Below are 17,574 nucleotides of genomic sequence, written 5' to 3' on the forward strand. Positions count from 1 at the left end.
AATCCAGATAACAGGTGTTTTTAATCCAGATAACAGGTGTTTTTGATCCTGATAACGGGTGTTTTTAATCCAGTTAACTGGTGTTTTTAATCCAGATAACAGGTGTTTTTAGTCCAGATAAAGGATGTTTATAATCCAGCTAAGGGCTGTTTTTAATCCAGATAACAGGTATTTTTAATCCAGATAACAGGTGTTTTTAGTCCTGATAACGGGTGTTTTACATCCAGATAACAGGTGTTTTTAATCCAGATAACAGGTGTTTTTGATCCAGATAACCGGTGTTTTTAATCCAGATAAAGGCTGTTTTTAATCCAGATAACAGGTGTTTTTGGTCCTGATAACGGGTGTTTTACATCCAGATAACGGGTGTTTTACATCCAGATAACAGGTGTTTTTAATCCAGATAACAGGTGTTTTTGATCCAGATAACAGGTGTTTTTAATCCAGATAACAGATGTTTATAATCCAGATAAGGGTTTTTTTTAATCCGGATAACAGGTGTTTTTAATCCAAATAACAGGGTGTTTTGTCATACTTCATTCTCATGGTGTTTGCCTCTCTGTGTTTCACAGTCGTCTTCATCGTCCTGCTATCCAGGGCTTGTACATGGCAAGCAGAAGTGCATCTGTTTAAAAAAAAAAAAGTGAATTTGATGAATCATTTGATGAATTTATCTGACAGCAGAAAATTGTTCTGTCATTTCATCTTTCACGTCAGTAGGCAGCGCCACATAGACCATGAATTGGGGAGATTTTGGGAAACTTGGCAAAGAAACTGTCCAGAAGATACGGGTTGAATTTCTTTTTTGGAACTGTTCTGATGGATCAAAATGATGAAATAGATATTTTGGATATACAAGTTCAAACAAATATCCTGTCGACAAGACAGGCCTCCTATTGGTTGTCCATACAGCATTTCCAGGTGGGACGTGACCGATCTGAGGTTTAGTTGTCTCATTTCAGAGACAGCTCATAAAATCGTGTCTTTTAAAGAATACCTGACTGTCATTAAGAGTTAGATGTTCCACATGTTTTACAACCTAATAAAAGAAAAAGGTGAACTAGCTTTAATAGGCTCTCATGAAATCATATATTTGGTTTGAAAGGTTTTTCTCAAACAGCAGCTTGTTAAGCTTTAAGAGCCATCTTCAACAGAATAGCTTAGTTATAATAGCTTTAGAATAGCACAATAGCTTTAGGTTATAAATATTAAATATTGCACTATCAAACACCTTTTTCTTTACAATTTTGCACATGCTAGACCTCCTATTGTCTACTGGGCCAATTGGCCAATGTGGCTCAATCAAAAATAGGTTAAAAGGGGCCATTAAGTAGAAACTTCACTGCTATTAAAGCTTGATCTGGGGAACAATTTTGAGACCATATATCAATCCTGTGGACAAAAATGGTACAAGCTCTACATTTTTCAGGAGATATTAATGATGGATTCATGCCATAACTAGGGGTGGTGCTAATAACTGAGGTACATTAAATGAGCTGGAGGAGATCAGAGCCTTAAAAAAGCTGATCTGACTATCTTTCACAGCTTACAGAAACTTGGGCATAAGGTTTTTTTCCCACAATGTAACGCATTCAGTAACCATTTGCTTTTCGATTTGTCTTCTTAACAGCCCATATCTAGCCATTGAGCCAGTGCGGTGCTGTACAGTAGGTTTCTCCTCATTTTGAAAAAGCAACGGAGTCAGAAAGCTTGCCAAAGTGCTGTTGAACTAATCAGTCAGGTGCTCAGTATGGTTTTGGCCTCAGTCTCAGCTGATCTCTGGTTCGTGGAAGCATTGAAGGCCTCGCAGAATAACCTGGCAGAAGCTGAATTGGCTTGGAGCAGGGATGAGTCAACAGTGCTTAAAGCAGCAGGGCTTTGTGGCCTGGACAATAGTTAGATATTTCCACAACACTAGAACCAAAAACCACGCTTAGTGCTGACTGCAGAGTTATGACCTTTTGCATGTGTTGGTACTTTCACAGACCGAACAAGAGTAAATGATACTGCGAAGTTGAAAAACTCCCGTTTCAGCCCGAGTTGGGCAGGTATTTCTTCTTGTAATGGCAAATCGATGCCTGATGCCGGTGTCTGTGCGTAGTGGAGGTTGGACTACAGCCCGTCTCTCATGAAGATTCTGTTGACAAGTAATCGAAATTGCCCACAAATCCAGTTTTGTGTTGTTGTACTTGGCTTTGAAACCAGTTGTGAAGACGAAGAAGAAGCCGGATTACACGGCCGTGACCCAAACCAAGTGTAGGAATAGGGGCAGGAGATCAAGACAGATTTCTTTTTTGCATCTATCTCGGTTGCCAGTTTTTGTATCTCCCTTGAATGATTTTGGCTGCTACCTTTTGTGTGGAAAAAAAAGTAAAAAAAAAAAGAAGAAACCCATCAAGCAATATTGACATTTTACATTGCATGCCAAACAGTGACATGTGATAAAATACATAGATGGGGCTGAAAGGCTGTACTTGAGCTGTGTACTGTTGAAATAATTAGAAGTTGTTTTTTTTTCAGGAAAATGATCATTTTCAGCGTGGATAATAAAGCTTAGGGTAGCTGTGCATGGGTGGATAAGAGTGCTCACTAGAAGAGTTTCCTCTGGGAATAGAGTTTTCGGTTAAAAAGGTTGAGAAAAGGGAACATCGCTGGGATGTGCTTGAACTGAGCATCTTTTCACTAAAATAACCAGATAAGAGTTGAAATCTACCAGAGCAAATTTCATACAGTGTTCTTACAGTTGTCTTGTTTTACAACACTGTTGCTTTGTCAAGCTAATATGGTACACTATCGCACTATAAGTAAGATTTTCTTTTCTGAGCCCCTGTCTTTGACAGCCATAGCATCTCACACGTCAAATTATGGGATGAGGTGACAGACAAGACAAAAGTAGTTGCTTCACTGTTAGCTGAATACTTCCTAGCATGAAAAGGATGTAGAAATGTGTTTTATTTTTGAGATTGCATGCAAGTCAGAGTGCCATATAAAGAGTCAGGCATGATCTCCTACCCTGGGACTGAAATAAACAAAAATGTTTTCTTTGTTATAGTTGAACCGTGTAGAAACAGGGTGCTGCATATAACTCAGTAAACTTGGACAACAAGCCTGAAGGCTCGAAGCTTGAAAGCAGCTCCCATCTTAGTGCCGCTGAACTTTATCGCCGCAACTAAAAAAGAATTCATATTCACGGAGGAGAGGAAGCATTCACATCTACTTTGAATACAGAACGACCATATGCAAATATGGGTGTGACCATTACCTGGAATTTCAGTGGCCATGTGCACTATCACATGGCCATTGAAACTCTAGTTAATGGTCACATTGTTATAATTATATTATTATATTATTATTATTGTATCATCTACTACTACTACTAGTTTCGGCTGCTCCCGTTAGGGGTCACCACAGCGGATCATCCGCTTCCGTTTCTTCCTGTCCTCTGCATCTTCCTCTGTCACACCAGCCACCTGCATGTCCTCCCTCACCACATCCATAAACCTCCTCTTTGGCCTTCCTCTTCTCCTCTTCCCTGGCAGCTCCATATTCAGCATCCTTCTCCCAATATACCCAGCCTCTCTCCTCTACACCAAACCATCTCAATCTTGCCTCTCTTGCTTTGATTGTATTATTATAGTATATTATTATATAGGATATTATATTATTATGGTATATCATTATATAGTATATTATTATATATTATATTCATCCATCCCTTATCCAAACCGCTTATCCTGCTCTCAGGGTTGCGGGGATGCTGGAGCCTATCCCAGCAGTCATTGGGCGGCAGGCGAGGAGACACCCTGGACAGGCCGCCAGGCCATCACAGCGCTGACACACTTTATATATTATTATTATATTATTATATAACTATATATAATATATATTATATTATTGATGATATTATTATTATTATTATTATTATTATTATTATGACCATTAACTAGAGTTTCAATGGCCATATACACATGGCCATTGAAACTCGTGTGATGAGGGACATTTCGTTGTTGATGTTTACTGTAAACCAACACATACTGATCAGTACTTCAGGTTTGACTCTCATCATCCACTGGAGCACAAACTAGGAGTCATCAGGACGCTGGACCACTGAGCTGATCAACGTCCCCACCGACACAGCAGCCAGGAAAGGGGAGAAATCCCACATTAAACCGGCCCTGGTTAAGTGTGGTTATCCTAACTTGGCCTTTGTCAAATCCAAGAAGACGTTCAAACAGTGCACCAGACGATACAAGAGAGGAGAAGCCCAACAGCTGCCTGAGTGTAAACCAGCGGTGATTCTGCATGTTGTGGGAGTGTCGGAAAAGCTGAGACGCATATTTTCAAAACCCCGCGTCTCGGTTGCTTTCAAACCCCTAAACACGCCGCACCAGAAGTTGGTCCACCCCAAGGACCAGGTCCCCTGACACAAACAGAGCAGTATGGTGTACGCTGTTAAGTGCCAGGAGGATTGCTGTGACTTGGACATTGGGGAAACTAAACAGATCCTGGCTGAAGAGGATGGAACAACACAGGAGAGCTAACACGTCAGGCCAGGACTCCACGGTCTACACCATCTACAGGCCAGTGGCCACTCTTTCAGGGGTGAGGATGTGCACGTCCTTGATAGGGAGGAACGCTGGTTTAAATGGGGAGTCAAAGAGGCCATCTATGTTAAGAGGGAATGACCATCCCTAAACCAAGGGGGGGCGGGTGCTAAGAGTACATCTGTTGCCATCTTACAATGCTGTGATTGCAACTATTCCCAAATCCTCTGTGAATAGTACACATGGCCACTGGAACTCTAGTTAATGGCCACGCCCATATCAGCATATGAAACTGGTGGTTGGTTTTGGGCGTTATGCCACTGTGTTGTTTATACGGGTTCAGAAATACCTGCAGTCCGTTTGAACTGAAGGTCACTCAGATGAGTGATGAAACGGATCTGTCAGTAAACGTTGTGTCCCGATGAACTGATTCAACGTTCTTTGAATTGCCCGACTGATTTTTTTTTTCTATGTAAGAAAGGTTTAAAACTGTCAGATGTGGCCTTTCTACACTTTTGTGCTTTTTTTTGTACTTGTAGAATGAACCAGGCCCCGACAATGGGCTTCGAAAAGGACGTTGGCTCCAGAACCACTCATCATTTGATGTACCCGGAAAGTGCCGTGGACCTCGACAGCACCACTCATCTGGTGCTGGTCCCGTTTAAGACCCTGGACCTCCAGTGGCTCATCAGCGCATTAACAACAGGCACCATTAAAGAGTGAGTATACCGTTGAATGCATGCATTGCTCCTGCCGTGAGCCGTCCATATTCACCTGCATGTAACCCCGCTCACTCCTTTAGTCGCCGATCGTGGCTGCCGTGATGTTGAAGTCGAGAGCGAGCAACGTGATCGTAGCATCGCAAATAAGACACACATGCAGAGGAATTGGGCCAAATAGAAAAATGGATGGCACCGGGGATCGAGACAAAGTCTGGAGTTTGCACCTTTATATCTCTAAACATGCTTTCTGACATGAGACGACAGTTCCCCTCCAAAGGGCCCAAGCAGCTGTCTCGCGTCGTTAAACATCAGACAGATCACTGAAGTGGCAATGATTTCATTGCTACGCTAGCACAAGTGTTAGCTCTTAATTCATCACGGCCAGTTAAATGTCACCTTGTTGTTCCTTCACTGGGCGGCACAGTGGTTAGCACGGTCGCTTCACAGCAAGAAGGTCCTGGGTTCGAGCCCTGAGGTAGTCTAAGCTCGGGGGTCGTCCCGGGTCGTCCTCTGTGTGGCATTTGCATGTTCTCCCCGTGCCTGCGTGGGTTTCCTCCGGGGGCTCCGGTTTCCTCCCGCTGTCCAAAGACATGAAGGTCAGGTGACTCGGCCGTTCTAAATTGCCCCTAGGTATGAATGTGTGTTTGTGTGTGTGTGTGTGTGTGTGTGTGTGGGCCCTGTGTGATGGCCTGGCAGCCGGTCCAGGGTGTCTTCCCACCTGCTGCCCAGCGACTGCTGGAATAGACTCCAGCATTCCCGCGACCCTAAGCAGGATGGGTGGTTTGGATAATGGATGGATGTTCCTTTATTGATCCTTCTCAGCAGAAGGTTGACAGAATGAGAGTCAGAACTGATAAGCGCCACCGCCCCAGAGACGCTACAATGACTATCGATCTTGTTAAGTTCTAATCTGTAATATTTGACTGGCTTCAGTGGGCCGAGGCTAGTGGGTTAAAAGTCGTGGCAAACAAAACATACCTTATGTGATGGCCAGAGTTTGTAAAGTTGCAGTCAAATCTTGTGATGAATCAGTTTCATGTTACGTTTTATTCCTGGGGGTTGTCATACTATTTTTGGCGTTACTCAGAGCATCATAAAGGCACCGAGCGGTGTTGTGCTGTAACATGTTTCCAATGTGGCGGCACGGTGGCACAGAGGTTAGCGCGGTCGCCTCACAGCAAGAAGGTCCTGGGTTCGAGCCCTGGGGTAGTTCAACCTTGAGGGTCATCCCGGGTCGTCCTCTGTGTGGAGTTTGTATGTTCTCCCCGTGTCTGTGTGGGTTTCCTCCCACAGTCCAAAGACATGTGGGTCAGGTGAGTCAGCCATACTGAATTGCCCCTAGGTATGAATGTGTGTTTGTGTGTGTGTGCTTGTGTGTGTGTGTGTCGGCCCTGTGTGATGGCCTGGCGGCCTGTCCAGGGTGTCTCCCCGCCTGCCACCCAATGGCTGCTGGGATAGGCTCCAGCATCCCCGCGACCCTGAGAGCAGGATAAGCGGTTCGGATAATGGATGGATGGATGTTTCCAATGTCGTCTGTAGAACATGTCAAATGACAGCCAGCAGCTGTGAAAGGCTGCAAAAACAAGAGATTAACAGGGCAATTGTTGTGTTGGAACCCGAGACACAATGCAACGGGCAAAATAAAACACGCTGCCGTGACACGTAACACCAGTTGCATAGTCAGTGCTTTGCATGACCCTTGTAAACAGATCGTTTTGTCTTACCAGTCTGCATACTCTGCATACACCGTCTAATGCTTTTTTCCCTCGTCATTTACAGGGACATTTAATACCACGAGTCTGTGGAAGCAGGCTGTTCTGCATGTGTGTGTGTGTCTGTGTGTGTGTGTGTGCGTGCATTTTGTGTGGCTGCATGGCTTTGTTCTAGTACCACACTTACTGTGTATTTGAATGGATCAATAGAAAATCCTTTTCAATAGTTTTCCACCATCACTGAGTAAAGGAGCGGTGCTAGACGGCCTCGCCCTGGGCGGCCTTGACCTCTTCCCAGTTCTGTTTGATACGAGGCAAGGTTACATACTTCAGCAGCCATTTTTTCCCCCTTTTTATTGAATTTCTCATCTATTCAGACCTTTTTTTAAGTGAAGTTGCTTTGTATTTTACTAAAATGTTAGTTACTCTTTTATACTGCTGACTGACACAAAGGATTTCGTACTTTCAACACAATTGCGTGATCCGGTGTAACAGAAATGTCACTTGCATCTAGCTAGCTGAAAAATCCAAGCAGGATCGGTAGAAAAACCAGACTGTAAGCGTGGTCAGATTGTGGTCATCCATATCCAGGAATCAGGAACAATTTGTTTGTCATTTCATCTCATGTGCTATGCACATAAAAGAACAAAATTCTATTTCCCCTCAGCCCACAGCAGTGCAACACAAGAAAACAAAAAACCCACAAACAGCCAACAACACAGTCCAAAAACTCCACCATCCAGAGAGCGAACGCCAGCCAGGATGACTGTCGGAACTGCCGGTCCGCATGGGCTAGCAGTTAGCTTAGCCTGCCCCACTGCCGCGTCCTGTCAGACCGCCCTCGGTGCTTCCTCCTCGGACGCAGCTCCGGGCGGGGTCGTGGTCCCTGGGCCCACAGGATGCCGCAGACCAGGCTCTCTCGGCTGATCCAACACCAGCTCCCCCAGCCAGACACCTTCGACACACCTCCCCGCATTCCACACGACGACACAAACGCAGAAGCAGACAAAAAACACTGCACAGTCGACGCTAAGCGAGGCCGCCGCCGGATCGCCTCGGGGGTTCCTCTCGGGCAGGGCCGTGGACTAGCAGTTAGAGTTAGTTCCATCCATTGTCATCAGTATCCCATAGCCCTTAAATCCCCGATTTTAAGTTTGCATGAGCACGGTGCAGAGATACGGAGACGAAGGGCCATACCGGGTCAATGTACATTTCCGTTCGCCACATTCTGGTTAGAAAGAGATGTACCACAAATCTTTGCATTTAGGCTGCATCCGCTGTATGTGGCTCCTGGTCCTGTCAGCTCCAGTCACTTGGAGCCACTTTCCATTCATCCATCCATTATCCAAACCGCTTTTCCTGCTGTCAGAGTCACAGGAATGCTGGAGCCTGTCCCAGCAGTCATTGGACGGCAGGCGTGGCGACACCCTGGACAGGCCGCCAGTCCTTCACAGCCACTTTCCACATGCAAAATGAATGAGGCCTGCCATTCCAGCATCTGCTCAAGGAGCTCATCTTACCTCTGTGTCTCTCGTTGAACTGCGATACGATGAAGCGAAACAACACACAAGCCATGATTTGATGAGGGCAGTTCAAATAGGGTGGCAAGCATGACACCGTGTGATGACTTGTTCACGGGTCTGTGACGTGCCAGTAGCTCCTTTCTTCTCACCCTTGTTCTGCTCAGACATGGGAAACATTCTCAGCAGTGGCGGCTGGCCAGTACAGGGCACTGGGACGCCGCCCCCTTCAAATATCAAGAGATTAAAATCTACTTAAACATGTTAAATATAATTTAGTTGTATAATGCAAATAATCAAGTGTTTTCAGGCTGTGAGCGCCTGTCAGCAGCCATTAAATATTGGTTCCAGATGGTATTTGGTTGATTTCTGTCTGAATACATATACTTCCTGGGGTGAGGGGTGCCGGCCAAACGATGCCTTATGTAAGCCCTCAAACTTGTGGCGAGCAGGCGACCCGAGGCTGCTGTCTGATTGGTTTCTTCAAATTTTCCAGGGGGCGCAGTTCTGTGCGCCCCAGACACTCCCACTTTTATTGACAACGAATGGGTGTTGTTTTAATGTCTTTTTAATCTAATGTGATTGGACAATTCTCGTGGCTGTCAATCATGTTCGCAACCACCACCACGCCTCGTCTCAGCCGTCAATCATCCACCGTCTACAAACCCTGATAAAACCTATAGGCTACATTGTCCTTCTTAATAACTCTGTGACTGTGTGGACATTAAAGCAGCTGTCAGGTGTGCTGTGCCAAGGTAAATTGTGCCCCACACCAAAAAAAATTTTTTACCACCAGCCGCCACTGATTCTCAGACGTTTCCTCTTTCCTCCATGCACGACGCAGATGAGCATTAAACATGCTTTACATACAGGGCCGGATCTCCGCATAGGCCGACAAGGCCCAGGCCTAGGGCCCAAATTTCCAAGGGGGCCCAAAATTATAGGGGAAGGGGGAAAATATAATATATTTTAAAATTATTATTTTATAAGTAGCATATTTTAACATATCAGCAATTCCTATGACGCTTACACGCCAAATAAATATGTCTTATCAAGCAGGAACAATTATTATGCCATGAAAAGAAATGACAAATGAAACCGTGGCGTCTTTCAGTCTAACTCTAAGAACTCCATCTCCCAGAATGCCATACCGGGTTTGCATTTAACTTGAACTGTTAATGGAAGTTACAGCAGAGAAACGGCATCCACGCAGATCTGCACTCAATTTTGGAAAAGAGCGACAGAATGCAGTCATGTGCAGCAAAGCGTCAAAAAAAGAAAAGAAGAAGCAGAGGCTGAACACCAAAGAGGGGCATTTGAAAAATAATCAATTATGTTATTGCACTCGGTGCGTGCTCCGTCCGTATTCGCCAGCCGTCTGTTATATTGCATTTATCCAAAGGAATTGAATCAAGTGCAACTGGACTTGGTTATATATCCGTGAACCAAGTCCAGTTGCACTTGATTGAATTCCTTTGGATAACTGTGACCTGGATGAATGAGAACATTCACAGATATATTGCCTTTACTTTTCATGTCGGTGGGGGTGGGGGGCCCAAAACGGAGGCGAGACCTTCGGGGCCCATGAACGTCACGATCCGGCCCTGTTTACATGTAGGTGTGATACCAGTGATTTCACATTTGCATATAAACAGTCAACGGTGGACTGGCCATCTGGAGCACCGGTAGCCTTCCCGGTGGTTTGTGTGGGTTGTTGGGGGGGGGGGGGGTCTGAGTCGAAAATTCCAAGGCCATTTTTCATTCCCGGTCCGCCCCTGTACGTTTGAATTGTGCTTATGGCTGTTTCCAATGCATTGAATTTTTTAGAAAGGCTAATTTGGAGCGTCCTGTTATTTTCTGTTGCAGAACGTACATGCCTGTGAAGACCACGATAAAGGCAAACAAAGATAAGGTGAGCCATCCTGAAAATGGTTTTTGGCAGCAAAATAACACAGGCCTCGTTTGCGTCTGTATCAGCTAAACACACACACGCACGCACACACACAAGGCAGAAAGATGGCAAGCTTTTTGGTGGCTCGTACACTGAGATGTAATTAATAATGAATGCAACCTTTGCAGGTGCTGATTTACAGTCCCGCGTTTTTCAAATATGTCTATGACAACTGGCTCGAGGGTCACGGGCGGTATCCTTCAACCGGCTTTCTCAGCCTAATGTTTGCCATTCATATCTGTGACAAGGTCAGTCGATACACTCGTCTTTAACATTTTCACATTCGGGCTCCTTTATTTAGGAAGTAAACGATCTGAGACCCGAAGGTCGTCAATATTCTCCTGTTGAATTGATTACCCTCCCTGAGGGGGAAGGGGTGGACCCCACATATTCAAAACTCTACCGATGGCGTCCAGGTAGTGTGGCGGTGTATTCCGTTGCCTACCAACACGGGGATCGCCGGTTCGAATCCCCGCGTTACCTCCGGCTTGGTCGGGCGTCCCTACAGACACCATTGGCCGTGTCTGCGGGTGGGAAGCCGGATGTGGTTTTGTGTCCTGGTCGCTGCACTAGCGCCTCCTCTGGTTAGTCGAGGCACCTGAACTGGGGGGAATAGTGTGATCCTCCCACGCGCTACCTCCCCCCGGTGAAACTCCTCACTGTCAGGCTGGCGACTCCACATGTATCGGAGGAGGCATGTGGTAGTCTGCAGCCCCCCCACCCCCCCCCACGGATCAGCAGAGGGGGGTGGAGCAGCGACCAGCACAGGTTGAAAGAGTGGGGTAATTGGGGAGTAAAAGGGGGGGCGAAACCACCCCCCCCCCAAAAAAAACCTCCACCAGTTGTTTTATGAATACACTTTGGTTTGGTTGTTTTTTGTTTTTTTTACTTTAGATCAGATGATACTGTAAGCTAGCAAAAAAAGCTCTACCAGTTGTTTTATGAATACATTTTGGTTTGGTTGTTTTTTGTTTTTTTTACTTTAGATCAGATGATACTGTAAGCTAGCAAAAAAAGCTCTACCAGTTGTTTTATGAATACATTTTGGTTTGGTTGTTTTTTGTTTTTTTTACTCTAGATCAGATGATACTGTAAGCTAGCAAAAAAAGCTAAAGATAACCGGCAGTAAAGAATAACTTGAGGGCTTGTCCGTGGTGTGTGTCAGATGTTCTGTGAGGGACGTTTTGGGAGGATGACATGTTTGTCAACGCTGTCTTGTCTCAGGTGAGCGTGTTCGGATTTGGCGCGGACCAGCGTGGAAACTGGCATCACTACTGGGACGACAATCACCTCGCCGGAGCCTTCCGCTTCACGGGCGTCCACGACGGAGACTATGAGTACAACGTCACCCTGCTGCTGGCAGATAAACACAAAATCCGAATGTTTAAAGGGCGGTCGGGCCCGGTCCAGGTTAGCTACTGACCAATTTTCCAGTTAAATGAACAAAGACAACTTAATCGGCCTAATGCCCTTTTTTTTTTTCCCTCTTGCCCTGCGTGCCAGAAATGGGACGGTCGTAATGACCAGTGGGATTACCGACCTTGTGATGGGTTTTATAAAGTCCATCCAAGGTTCAAACGACACGATTAAAATCGCTAAATACACACAACATGGCAGTGTTAGTTTTTATTTGCAACAACAGCAGAATTGTTCTTTCTCTCTCTCTCTCTCCCTCCTTCCCCCTCCCTCCCTCCCCCTCCGCCAATTCTAATATGGCGCGTTTTCTTTTTATATGATTTGAGCAGAACTGTATGGAGCCCCCTTGTGGTCACGTCAATTTTATTTTTTGTCGTTGTTCGCTCATTTTACTACTTGCTTGGTGTACAACAAGCGAACGATTTACTACAATGAGTGAACAATTTCGCTCGATTTACTACAACGCTCGCTCGATCTACTACAACGTTCGCTCATTGTAGTAAATCGTTCCCTCGTTGTGGTAAATCGAGCGGGACCAGTCGCGGACCAACAACAGTGGCGGTTGCTATCAGGGCGCAGCGGACCATCGGGTGGCACTGGTGGACCTATAAAAAGCTGCAAAGGCCCCATAACGGCACTGTGACAAGGCGTTTGAAGGTCGCCTTTAAATAGACCTGCGCTACACTGGGCAGCAGCCGTGTAGTACCTGTAGCTGGCGCACGAGCCAAACCGATTCACTACAACGTTCGCTTGTTGTAGTAAATCGAGCGAAAGAACTTCTTCCTCTTGCAGCATCATCAGCTATGATGTCGGCCGCCCAAAAAACGTGCTCAACAACTGTCCTTCGTATTGTTAAGCATATTTTGGGCTTTCGGTAATAAAAGAGACAGTGGTTTATCATTGCCTTGTGCCCGCAGTACAGGAGACCAGACACTAGAGTTTCCAGCATGCCTCCTGTTGTCCTGAAGCTACCGTTGGCCAGACGGTTTGGCTCGTGCGCTAGCTACAGGTACTACACTGCTGCTGCCCAGTGTAGCGCAGGTCTATTCAAAGGTGACCTTCAGACGCCTTGTCACAGTGGCGTTATGGGGCCTTTGCAGCTTTTTATAGGTCCCCCAGTGCCACCAAATGGCCCACTGCGCCCCGGTAGCAGCCGCCGCTGTTGGTCCGTGACCGCTTATTCGTCAGGTAAGCCTGCTTGTTTCGCAGCTGCCCCCCATATTTGAGGGAACACTCCACTGTCCGCCACCTGTGGACGCGCTCCGTAGCAGTACGGCTCTGCCAGAAGAAGTCAATCGAGCGAACAAACTACAAAAAAAAAAATTTGACGCGACCACTCAGTGGCTCTGTAGTAATGCATGTATGTCATCTCTCTGCTCCCTCAGTGACCAGGGCGTGGCAGATAAGAAGACAAACAAACGTGGGTGTGTATTAGGGGGTGTGTGAGCGACTTTCGGTGTGGAGCTCCACCGTGGGCCATCGCAGTGTTCCTGCGCTGGTGCTTTACATTCATGGGCATGCAGCGCTGCTGCTGTGCAGTGAAGGGGAGCCCCCCCCCCCACCAATCTGGAAAAAACAAGATGCCTTTGAAAACACAAGCACGGTGGATGCGTCTTATGTGTTTCCTGTGAGACCATACGGCGGAGGACGAATCCTCAAATACAGAAGTCTGGCATGGAGACGTAAACAGCGGCTCACTTTTTCATTGTTATTTGCATTCTGTCTCCTTATTGTTCTTCCCCACGTGGGAAAAGCCGTGTTTACACAGCGGCCGGCCCAAGTCACCAGTGGGAGCCCTTCATGTAATGCCATGTAAGACACATTCTTGTGATGCTGGTGGTCAGACAGGATGCCACATCTCCATATTAATGACCTGTGCTTGGACGCAGAGCTGTAGGTCTGCATGCAGCATTATGCAAGAAGCTGCCGTCTGGTATTGAGAGCATCTCACAGTAATACTCCAGTATTTTAGCATCTTAGTTGCAATTTTTATTTCTAACCAAACAACAAATATCAAAGGACTTGTGTTAAAGCTCAGCGTTTTCGGTTTTTATTGTTCCAAGCCATCCACCATGCCGAATTTCGCCACACGAGGACACTGTTGCATAACCTCACACGAACAGGAACAACTTTTGGCTCCGCGGAAACATAAACTCCGGGTGAACATCAGTTTCGGCTTCTTTTAAAAAAAAAAATCTGGGTATTTTTCGGTGAAAGTCGGTAAAAGCCGAAAACGCTGAGCCTTGTTTACAGTTAAGGGCGTTTCATGAAAACGTTCTTTCACCATGACATACCAGCATAGCAGAGGACCGGCGCCTTCACGGCGACGGTGTCGTGTAATGAGCAACTACCACACATCAAGGCAAAGGACTCGTGTTTATATAACTGTAGTCCACTGACTTCCGGTTCCTGCTGCGGCGGTCATACCGGTTTCCTGTTTGCTGGCGCGCGCTACGGACTGTGGAGTTAGAAAACAACGAGACAGGAGACGTGAGAGTAGACGTAGTCGAGGTAGTTTACTAGCTCCAACTTTGCATGTCATACGTTCGACAACGACACTGAACTGTGTACCGGAAGCGGAAGTGCATTATCTGACCCTTCGCCTCTTCCCTTAAAGGTACACTGTCCTCTTAGGTGAATGTCTCTAGTTATATAGATGTGGGCCACCACAGGACGATGGTATATTTTTCGCGATGCCAGCGAGATTTACCATGGACGAAACGTCAACCGCATGCGCAGAACTGTCGACAAACTTCCGCCTGCACCTCCCAGCAAACGGGTGACAAGTTTCAAGTTGTACACATCAAGTTGTACGTCCGCCATTATGAGGACGAGGATGCTCTTCCTCGTAGCAAAAGACCAATCGTTTCAGCCGTTTGCTGGTAGATGCAGGTGAACGTTTGTCGACAGTTCTGCGCATGCGGTTGACGTTTCATCCATGGTAAATCTCGCAGGCGTCGCGAAAAATATACCATCGTCGATAGCGCGCGCCAACAAACAGGAAACCGGTATGAGTGCTGCAAGTAGAAACCGGAAGTCGGTGGGCTGCAGTCCAAACAGACGAGGAGACGTCGACCGCCTTGTTTCTACGGAGCGGAAGTGTGCAGTCATTCATCTGAGAACCCCATGGAAGGTGCCTTATCGATGACATTTTTAATATTTGCGAGTTGAAGGTGCCTTTGATGAAACTCTTTAAGGCTGGTTAAGTTTTTTAAGCTGGAAAGATTTTGGCTTTTTGTGATTGCGTATGTTTATTATTATCATTATTACCGCTGCATTTCTCAGCCGCTTTAATTGGACTCGCTGTTAATAACATTTCAGCTGCAATGTCGTATGCATGATAAATGTAACTGTTCCACATATTCTTTGTCTGCAAGAAGTCTTGAAAAATACATTCTTGAATAGATGTACTTCTTTCTCTTCTGCGTCGTCTTCTTCTTTATGATAACGCTGTATTTGCCGGTTGATTTGAGGGGACCTGGTGTTAATGATGTTTGAAACGGATGGTCGTATGCGTGGTACGTGTGGACGTTGTTCATACCCTTTATTCTCTGCAAGAAATCCCTGAAGCACATTGTCGAATAAACAAGAGGGAAAGGTTACTGTCGCGTGTTTGGATTCAGCTCGGCAGAACTAAACTGTACTCGGATCTAAAAAAAAAAATTTTTTTAAAAAGCCAATCAGTGGTACTGGCTGGGTGGAGCCGTGGCACCGAGAGGAACGTGTGATGATGAGTTTATGATTGGAAGCGACCAAGAACCGGTTGCTCTCACCTCGTTATTCAATCACCCTTTCCCGCAAAGTTTATACTGACGGCGCTTAATCTAATGTTATTTGCCACACGTGGCTGGAGATGGATTTGGAGGTGTGTTTGTGCTTCTGAAAAGTCAATTTGTGCATCTCTCTGGAGTGATTACTGTGACGTGAACCGTGCTATCTGCTGAAAGAAGACTCGTCGCTTTGCGCATGCGCGCACCGTTACACACGAGTTGCCACCGCACATAAGAGGACACTGCCACCTACTGGACAAATTGAAGACAACGTTATCAAAGTCCCATCCGTTATCCGACCCGCTTATCCTGCTCTCAGGGTGGCGGGGATGCTGGAGCCTATCCCAGCAGTCATTGGGCGGCAGGCGGGGGGACACCCTGGACAGACCGCCAGGCCGTCACAGAGATAGAAAATAGAACATAACAGAACGAAATAGTACAGAACAGAACAAAATATAGAACAGACTCAAACAGAATAAAATGGAGAAAATTTGGCAAATAGTTTACAAGTATTCAAGAACAAGACATAAGCAAGTCAAAACCATACAAATTTTACAGAACAAGGTAAATTGCATCATAAAAACAACAAACCTGTGTATGTATGTTTCTTTTTTCCCCATACAACAAAGGTTTGAGGTCTGACACTGAAACGCTCCCAATACTCTCGTTTATTCGGCAACATTTGCTCCTTTGTTCAACGTTTTAACTTTCATCACTTGGTTTTTGCATTTCAAAAAAGTAATTGTTTACCGACTGAGTCAAGTCAAGTAGGTTGTGTTTGTCCCCAGAGGGGACAAACACAACATTGTGTAGCAGCAGCAACATCTAAACGCACAAACGCTCCACAGAACACAAATACAACATGTAGTGAAGAGAACAAAGCCAACAAAACGCAATGCAACAGTGTTTATCCAGGTGGCGCTGGTGTTCCCTCTTACTGGGGGGGGGGGGGTTTAGCAGTGGAATGGCTGAGGGGATGAAGGAGTGTTTGTCTCTGCTGGTTTTGACTACTGGGGATTTAAAGCGGGAACCAGAAGGCCAGGTGTGAACCTCTATGTGCAGGGGGGGGGGTGCTGTAAGACAGGACGGATTCTGCTTTCCTTCACATCCGCCTGTTGGATAAATCAGACAGACTTTAGTGTTGGGTACCTGGGACACTACTGCAGACGGTCACCTTTGCTAGTGCATTTTTCTGTTTACGGTTGGGAGAGGCATACCAACCGATAAAAGACAAAGTAATAAGCGACTGGATACAAGATCAGTAGAACAAAGTCATCAGTGCCCAAGTACTTGTATGACTCAACAATTTCTGTCTAATCTTAGCCCTTCTGTTGTCTTACGGGGTCAAGAGGACCCATCACAGTGTTTAACAGCAGAGAAAAGACTAAAGGATCTTTTCTCAACCTGATATTTGACGACCCTTCCTAGACTGACCCCAACATTAGAAAAAGTGAAACGTTTTATTTGTTCATATTTCCATGAAAGCTGTACACCACTAGGGTACTAAGATTGTCTTCGGGTCACGTTTGACCCTAAGACATGTTGGGGTCATGTGTGACCCTATAGAGGCAGTCCTTCTGCACCGTGAAGAGGGAAAACCCAGACAGTCACACAGTTTGTGATGGATGACAGGTTGTTTCTTCGTGCAGAATAGATTTGGGGTTCAAAATTGAATTAAGTTGCTTTGATTTAGAGGTTTAATGAAGGTGGGTCATAAATAAACCTTAAGACAAGGGCGGTATACAAGGGCTTAGTGTTGACCGGGTTGGGGGGATTACGTCTAGAGTCAGTACACATGTCTGGTCTTCGTCACGTTTAATTCCAAAGAGGCTTCCTGACACCTTTTTGGAGGAAAAAGTCTCTGACAGGACCATGGGGCATTTCATTCTCCTTCAGCAGGCTTGCCATTTGGAATTTGGGATGTTGGGCTATAAAAATA

At 45.9% G+C, this 17,574-nt stretch overlaps 1 protein-coding gene across 2 annotated transcripts in view; it reads left to right on the top strand.

Annotated features, from left to right (window-relative positions):
* Positions 1-14,570, top strand: part of LOC130128992 (CMP-N-acetylneuraminate-beta-galactosamide-alpha-2,3-sialyltransferase 1-like) — a 30,291-nt gene extending 15,721 nt beyond the window's left edge. Inside the window, exons 3-7 of one of the 2 annotated variants that reach the window (XM_056298782.1) lie at positions 5,084-5,263; positions 10,365-10,410; positions 10,578-10,697; positions 11,674-11,859; positions 13,251-14,570. In XM_056298782.1, the coding sequence (XP_056154757.1) occupies positions 5,084-5,263; positions 10,365-10,410; positions 10,578-10,697; positions 11,674-11,859; positions 13,251-13,253 (535 nt within the window). In that variant the 3' untranslated portion in view covers positions 13,254-14,570. Of the gene's footprint in view, positions 1-5,083; positions 5,264-10,364; positions 10,411-10,577; positions 10,698-11,673; positions 12,049-13,250 lie in introns of those variants that run through there. The other variant, XM_056298781.1, reaches the window with a different exon arrangement.
* Positions 14,571-17,574: the final 3,004 nt, after the last annotated feature.

Source organism: Lampris incognitus, chromosome 18 (genome assembly GCF_029633865.1).
Source record: "Lampris incognitus isolate fLamInc1 chromosome 18, fLamInc1.hap2, whole genome shotgun sequence".
Classification (NCBI taxonomy): Eukaryota; Metazoa; Chordata; class Actinopteri; order Lampriformes; family Lampridae; genus Lampris; species Lampris incognitus.